The sequence below is a fragment of the Orycteropus afer genome, unplaced genomic scaffold (assembly GCF_000298275.1).
Source record: "Orycteropus afer afer isolate SDZICR_OR568_19922 unplaced genomic scaffold, OryAfe1.0 scaffold00263, whole genome shotgun sequence".
NCBI classification, from domain to species: domain Eukaryota; kingdom Metazoa; phylum Chordata; class Mammalia; order Tubulidentata; family Orycteropodidae; genus Orycteropus; species Orycteropus afer.
In genome coordinates, this window is record NW_006921850.1 from 4786739 (window position 1) to 4795401 (window position 8663).

Consider the following 8663-nt stretch of genomic DNA (forward strand, 5'->3'; position numbering starts at 1 on the left):
CAGGGAACTGTTCTGTGACCACTGTGGAGTGGGGCATATATTTAAATATGAAAGAGAGCAATGCAATTCAAAGACAACAGAATTAAAAGAGGGGAAAAAGAAAGTTGTGAGCCCTTGCCAGATCAACTTAGTTTGGTACTTGGTATCTGGGTATGAGCCAGCACCTCTCTCCCATAGGGATTCTGTGGTCTACTGTATTTCCTTGCAAATCTCCAGGGTGAAATGCTGCTCTTTGCAATGCACACAAAAAACAGGGAGCTAAGAGGAGCTCTGGTAGGGTAGTGCCTAAGGCACTTGACTGCTAACCAGAAGGCTGGCTGTTCAAACCCACCAGGCCACTCCTCGGAAGGAAAGTTGGGCAATCTACTTCCATAGTGATACTGCCTCAGAAACCTAAGGAGGGGTTGCTATGAGCTGACTCCATGGCACATAACAACAAGAGGGGTCCACAAACAAGTGGGAGCAAACAAGATGTTTAGTGGCAGTGTTTGACCTTCCTCCCTTGTCCCCTCACCCCATCTTATTATGCCATGTCTTCACGGACCTCTGCTCTCAGGGGTGTCAACTACTTCCCTCTCCCCAGCCTGAGTGTCATTAAAGTTCAGCAGGTCCACAAACACTACCTAGAACAGTCTTTCTGTGAGGCCAGTGGGGTTTTAGGCTACCCTCCGAGAGCCCCACACAGAACAAGGTCTCCTTTCACTTGACCCTCCTGTGCTAAAACAAGGCTGTTTGGTTGGGCTCGCACCCCATGGGGCAAATGTTCAGGCCAAGAATAGTCTTCATTCTTCTGTGAAGCTCTGAAAGACTTCTAAAGAACACAGGAAACTGTCAGTCCCCATTTTCTGCTGAAAACAGCTGACACTGAACTTTGAACATTCTATGAATTAATCCAAATCATGGGAATCAGTTTGCTTGAAAAGCAGCAATGTGTTCATCAGAGATGAGATACTCTAACAGACTATTTCAGAGTTACTTGTAAAAAATGACATTTTGTAACTTTCACTGCCAGCACCTTTAAAAACCTCCTCTTGACCAAAATTATTTTATTTCCATGGAGTGCCCCATTATTGAAACATACATCTTCTAGTAACTTCAAAAAGCTATCTCTGTACACACACATACACACAAAGCAGGCCTAAAAAGCTATGACACCATGCACACTTAACAGGAACCATCAACTAAAACTGGAGAAAAACACATTTTGGTCTGTGCATGGCTGCAGTAGATCACTTCCATTAATGTTCAAGGATGATCAAGGATGAGACACTTGCAACCAATGTAATCCTCACCCCAAACCAGCAAACCTAGAGAATCCAACTTCAAGTCCAGTGTTTTCTACTCCTTCAGGCTGCCTAGTGACCAACTGACCCCACTAGTCAGTGAGCACCTGCTCTGTACTAACAACCACACAAAACATCCCACATTTCAGAAGTAAGCCAGGTGGCTGGATAGCCTAAAACTGAAGCATACATGATCTGATGCCGTCAAGACCTGGGTTCAAACTCCAGCTGTCAATTACCACCTGTATATTGAATCACTACTAAACATTTCCAAACATCCATTTCCCTATCTGTGAAATGGTGATACTGGCTGAGGAGCAGTGATTTACTTGGTATGGCTTTTCTAGCCATGGTCTTTGTGACTCCCACCAGATTACTGGGTGGGACCACGCAAATAAGGTGTGTGGAACCCTAATGTGGGGATTGGTTAGTTTTGTTGCTCTGCCAGGCCTAAAATGAGCCCTTCTAGAGGCAGAAGTGGGGATCTCATTGCCATCAAGAGAGAATAGCCGGAGGTGGAGTGAAGCACATCCTTGAACCTGAAACCCCTGTGCTCAACCTCCTTGGCAGAGACACCCGACTGAGAGATGGCAGCAGTGAAACCAAGTGGCACAAGACTGAGTGGTGAGCTTACCTGGCCCATGGAGAGAGAAAGTTGAGTGCCCTTGGACAGGAGATTTGCTAATGGAGTGTGGTGCACCCACGTGTACCTATCGGCAGAGCTAAAGAACTAACACTTGCCTGAGCAGGGAGGAGGCCAGGCTGAGAGGCCAAGGGCCAGAGAGATGTGCCTGAAGGACAGCAGAGGGGAGACTGCCCTGATTGAAGAACTGTATCCTGAGCATGTTCCTGAACCTGAACTGTAGCCTGTTACTTCCCTAATAAACCCCATAACGGTATTGTCTGTGAGCTCTGTATGGCCATTGCAACAAATTATTGAACCCAGCAGAATAGTGAGTGCTGTGAGAGAGATGGTTTGTGTAAAAGCTAGAGGGTGGTGGCATACCTGGCCTCCTAGGAATAAGCCTTGGGCTGCTGCTGATGATGGTTTCCCCCTTGTGAGGTTGGAGGAAGTCAGAAGATGCTGCCCCCATGTCCTTTTTGTGCTGGCATGTATTAAGGATTAAATAATGACCATCAACTACTTAACACACTGCCTGGAACATAGCATGCACTCAGTAAGCTTGTTTCATGTCCATGTTAGTGTGTGGTAGTACATGTATATAATTTATTAACACATTATTGTTGTTGTTAGGTGCCGTCGAGTTGGAGCCGACTCATAGCGACCCCTCCTTGGGTTGCCAAGGTCGTATCATTATGGAAGTAGATTGCCCCATCTTCCTTCTGAGGAGTGGTTGGTGGGTTTGAACTGTGAGCCTTCTGGTTAGCAGTCAAGTGCCTTAGGCACTATGCTACCAGAGCTCCCTATTAATACATAGAGAGATACATACTCAAAAATATTCTAATGTGAGAGATACATACTCAAAAATATTCTAATGTAAGTGAATAGGATGAAGCTTGAAGACAGTGCTCTAGATGACTTTTCCAAGCCAACATTTTGGTCTTGCTGCACTCTTCACTATTCTGCTCTTTTCTTTTTCCTCATCTACTATACCCTGACTTCCACATCTCTGGATCGGAGTTTTCTCCAACGTGACTAAAGGAATGAAAGGTGTGGTGGGTCAGAATATGCAGTGGATAATGACACCATGAGAATGTATCTCTCGTTTTCCAGGTTACAATCTAAGTCACAAAGGAATATGCCACATGTCTGACTCATCATCAACTTCAGTTACTTGTAAACCTAATAAGGAAATAATTAGACTCCACTCCACTAGGTGGCAGTAAAACGCTACAACATGGGACTAGTGCTTATTTGGTCAACATTTAAAATCAGCAGAAAGACAGTGATTAATGGTGGCTTCACTTATGTAATGCTCCTGACCATGGAAATGGGGCATTGAGGGCCATTTGCTTTTTACTGGTTGGCTTTTTTCCATGTGTTCTTGAACACTACACATTTTATAAACTGTCATACAGCAACTGTCAAAAATACACACCAAATAGCAAAAACAGCCCTCAATACGTTTTAAAGGCCTAGAGTCAAAGATGAAAAGATACAGTGAACTGCAGAGGTCCTATATTAGATTCATGTAACACCCTGGAGCATACATGGACAGACTAGTCAAGTTTTCATTCCCACAGTAGAATAAAGGTGACTTATAAACATATCACAATGCACAGAATTTTAAAATAGTAAGTGTAAGAGCAATTTCCAGAGGCAGTTGTTTTAATTAAGAACTTCACCAGTTACACAAAACCAAATTCAAGAATCTAAATGTGTAAACTAAAATCGTAAAATTCTTAGAAGAAAATGCAGATGGTACACTGCTGGGCCGAGCTTTTAACAAGTTATTTATACAAAAGCACAAACAGCAAAAGGCAAAATAAATAAATGGGACCTCATAAAAATTAAAAACTTTTGTTCATCAAAAAACTTTAACAAAAAAGTGATGAGACAATCCATTGACTAGAAGAGGTATCTTCAGAAACCATGTATCTAAGAATCTAATAACCAATATATATATAAAACTTCAACTTAAAAACAAAGACAAATAACTCAAATTATAAAACGGGCAAAGGACTTGAACAGGCATTTCACCAAAGAGAACATTCAACTGGCTATCAAACACATGGAAAGATGCTCAATGTCATTATCCATTGGATACATGCAAATCAAAACCATAATCAGATACCATTTCATTCCCACTAGGATGGCTTTTTTAAAAAATCCAAAAAACAGAAAATAAGGAATGTTGGGAAGGATGTGGGGAAATCAGAACCCTTATCCACCACTGGTAGAAATACAAAATGTAACAATCATTGTGGAAAACTGGTGGTTCTTCAAAAAACTAAACACAGAAATACTGTATGACTTAGCAATTCCACTCAAGGTATATACCCAAAAAAGACTTGAAAGCAGACACTGGATAAAGCCGTGAAACTACTGCACTGAGATAATCTTTAAACTTTAAACCAGTAATATCCTCTAAAGTCTTCTTAAAACCAAATAGCTTAATCGGTAAAAAATGTCTGCCTTGAGTATCATGTGCATTAAAAATGATATATATGGGGGGGACTATATATAAGAAATCAAAGTGAGGACAGTAACTTGAAAAGACAGGAACCTTAGGGAGTAGGGAATTTATGTTAATAAGGGAGGAACAACTCAGAAAAGGAGGGTGAGAATGGTTGTACAACTTGAAGAGTATAATCAGTATTAGTGAACTGTACATGTAGAAACGGTTGGACTGGTGTATATTTTGCTGTATGTATTCTCAATAATAACAACAACAGAGATACTGAGATCCTAGGAAATATGGATGGGGAACTGACCAAATAAGCTATGGCAGATTAGTGGTGTAGTTGTTATTCTACTTCTGTAATAATAATTAAAAAAACAAAACAAAAAAAACAATCCTGTTCAATAAGAAGAAAAAAGAATGACCAATGTCACTGAACACTATGTACAGAAATTATTGAATGGGAACCTGTTCTGCTGTGTATACTTTGACCCAAAAATGTAATAGTATTTATAAAACCAAGAAAACGTCACCAGTTAGGCAGTCTATCAACTTTATCATCTTGCATTCTCTAACTTCTACAGATAGTTCTTAACTCTCTGAAACCAAACTTTTTTGGGTAGAGGACTTAACCCAATCTCTCTTAACTGAAGAACCAAAATACTATATAATTATTTTCAGTTATCCCTGAGCATCTGATTCTGGTCATGGAATATCTGTCATATTTCTGGGCAGGTACAAGGTAAAAAAGTTAAAGTTCTACTCTGCATGGTACAGTTCTACCTTAGCAAATAATACAGTTCCACTGCAATTCATCTTAAAAGAACACTAGCACCACACTATGCTCTCCAAAAGGAAAAGGCATTTTAGGGCTAACAAAACTTTTTCAAGACAATTTTTAACTAATAATGACCATCACATTAAGGACAAATGTTCATTGCAATATTCATAAAACCATGTTTTTAATGTCCCATAGACCTACTTCAAAACAACAACAAAAAGTCCTATGGAGCTCAGTTTTACTCCATATGGGGTAACCATGAATATGAAGCAACTCAATGGCACCAAACAACAATATATTGAATACTGGAATAGTGCACAGCAGTAAAAAGAATGCTGCTGTACATAACAGTGTGGACTGATCTCCAAAACTGGGTGTTTTGCTGTGGTGGTGGTGGTGGGGGAGCTTTAACTCAAAAGAGTAAAAACTGTATGATTCCATTACATAAAGTTAAAGGCAAGCAAAACTAATCTATGGTGAACGATGTCTTCCAGGAAGGATGTATTGACTGGCAGGGGGCACAGAACATCCTTCTGGGATGTTAGGAAAGTTCTATCAGGGTGGAGTATAAACATGAGTAAAAAGTGATCACACTGTAACTTAAGATTTGTACACTTTATAGTGAGTTTTGCAATAAAAATAAATATAAAGGGAAAAAAAAATAGTGCCCAGGGGTCAATGCCTATGTAAAGTCAAGATTCTTTAATGTGAATAATCTTCCTAATACATTTTTTATGGTAGCTCTAGGGCGTAGCATCTAAGGCATTTGACTGCTAACCAGAAGGCTGGTGGTTCAAACCCACCAGCCACTACTTGAATATTTTTTATACCAATTTAAATCCTTCATGTTCTTAAAGTAAATAAACATACTGGCTAACTGGAATTCTCATTTACTTCTTATTCAGTTATTAATTTAAGAAAAGGAAACACACATTGCGAAACTTTTAAGGTAATAAAAACTGAGTTGCATTAATTATACTTAAAATACAATTATGTTAAAAACTGTATCATCTGAACCTACTGAAAAGAAATTATATTACCTTCTTCCCATTTAAAAATTCCCATATCCAGGGACCTACAAGAATACGTAAACTGAATGAGGTGGGAATTTTCTCAGAGAAACAAACATATTAATGATAGATATTAATAAGCAGAGATATTATATCTCTTAAATTAGAAAATGAGCTTATATTCTAAATGGAACAAAAAAGAGAAAAAATAGGAGTAATATCATGAGGGAGGCAATAGAAAAGACAATGTGGGAAAGATAAATTCAAGTTGAAAAGTTTCTTCCCAAATATTGTTACACTACTTGAATATCAATTATAGAATATTTAAGACCTTGCACTCTTTACATCACAACATTGTTTATTATGTGAATTTTTACAATACAAACAAAAAAATGCAGAAATGCAATATATGAATACAGCTAAATGCAGAATGGTGACTTTTTTCCCTTTAAGAGGCCATGATTCCCATTTCTAGTAAAATAAAGAGACTGCACATAGGTAGAAACAGATTGGTCGTTAGCTTCACAATTTTGCCTAGAAATGATCTATAAATGCATTTCCCCCCTGCTACTTACCATAGAGTGTAAAAAGGGAGTTAAAGGAAAGTTTCCTTGTTGGTTCCTACCATATGAAAGATGCTATATTCTATTTTAGCAGGGCCAATATATGGAAAATATCTAAATTAAACGTTATTACAAAAATGAAGCAGTAATGAGATTCTGGCTAAAGAGGGTACTAAATGAGAATAAAATATATTTAAAGAATCCAAAACAAACAAAAAAATGGTTGTTATAAAAAAGCTCTAGGTGCACTGTAAGCATATAAGTTTTTTTTTTTTCCATGTGTATTTTCAAACAATGGAAGTGTCAAAAATAGGGTCAACTGTGTTAGACTAAATTACATTATTGTATATGCTGCACTGAATGGAACTTTTGTATTATAATTATCATAGAGAAGCATAGTTTGCATTGTATTATGGCAATTTATCCTCAATGAAAACCTTCCAGAGTCCTTTTATTTTGGAATATCCTGTAAACAATCAAACCACCAGAATATGATTGTACAACAGTAAAATGTCCTCTTGCATTAAACTGAAACTTCTGTTTAATAAAAAAAAGAAAAAGTAGGAAAGGTACTTAGAGATGTTACTTTCTAAGTACACAATAATCCTAGACAATTCAAGGCATCTTAATTTCCATCAAGAACAACAACAACAAAAAATTTTTGTCATGCTGTTAAATCCATCATTATGGATAAAACTGGTGCAAATTGGTCAAACGGATCCAACAAACACTGATGTCCAAGCTGGCATATTGGCAACTAATACGTAACTGGTGGTCAAAAGAGGGTTTAAAAGATCTTCCCTTTCTTCTTGTTCTTTTCCAAGGTTCTAAATGATTAAAGGAAAATAAGATGAGTGACTGTGTTACAAAAACATTACAAATAACATACGAATGGTTAACTCAACTACAACTGTGCTGGACTTTAAAAACACCATTTTTTCATTTTCAAAATGGCAAGCATTCAGAAGTGATTGATGAGGATAATACTTATCTCTACAGTAAGTGTTTTCTTAGATAATAAAATGTTTGCCAAAACTTTAGGGTAAGCAGCAAAAAATATGGCTAAATCTCATTTTTAACATACAAGGACAATTCTTCCCAAATCAAACAACAGCAAAAATTGAAAAAGAGCAACTGACATTAAATAAGGTATCCGTTATTCCTGTTGCCACTTGTATCCTCAAGTACATTTGCTTTTACAAAGGTATTTTCCTCTTCCTTGGGGAAAAAGTTAATAGAAGAATGGTATTATAGAATAACCATCTAATCTTGAAAATATTTAGCAACAGAATTCTTAAAGTGATGTAACTTTTCAGTTGTAAATGGGACTAATGAGGAAAAGAAAACCAAAATACAAATACTGAGTTTTGTGTAAATTAATAAGGAGTGACCAATAAACGATAGTAACAATTAGATATCTAAAATTTTAAGGATATTATCCTAAGCAAATAAATCAACATAATTAAAATACACCCCCCTAAAGGTATAAAAATCTTTGTAGCAGTGTTCTTTAACACTTGTCCAAACTGAAAACAACCACTGTGTCCAACAACCAGAGGTAGGGAGCAAGAAATCAATTATGGTGAGTCAACTGGGAGACTGCTATGAAGCTAAATTATAATTATAAAGATTGTTAAGTCATGAAAAATTAAAAAATCATCAGAATACACAAATTGCATCCATCCATATAAAAAGATTCATCCATAAAAATAATTGTAGCTGGGATGTAAAACAACAGGTGATGTTTTTTAAAACTGTTATTATAAATGTTTTCTTTTACTTTGTTCACAATAAATAGAAAAACCCTTCTTTAATACAAAAATTTCTTAGGAATGTGTTATCAGTTACCTTGAAGAGTTCTGTTGTTCTAATATACGTTGTTGAGCTTCCCAGTTTGCTTTCTCATCCTCAAACTGACGACGTTTTTCCTCTAATTCTTTGTG

At 37.2% G+C, this 8663-nt stretch overlaps 1 protein-coding gene across 1 annotated transcript in view; it reads right to left on the reverse strand.

Annotated features, from left to right (window-relative positions):
• Nucleotides 1-7507: 7507 nt before the first annotated feature.
• The window catches only part of SEPTIN7 (septin 7), a 121775-nt gene continuing 120619 nt past the window's right edge, over nucleotides 7508-8663 (reverse strand). Inside the window, exons 14-15 of the mRNA XM_042782213.1 lie at nucleotides 8569-8663; nucleotides 7508-7547 (exon numbers count right to left, since the gene is read on the reverse strand). Coding sequence (XP_042638147.1) covers nucleotides 7508-7547; nucleotides 8569-8663 — 135 coding nt within the window. The remainder of the gene's footprint in view (nucleotides 7548-8568) is intronic.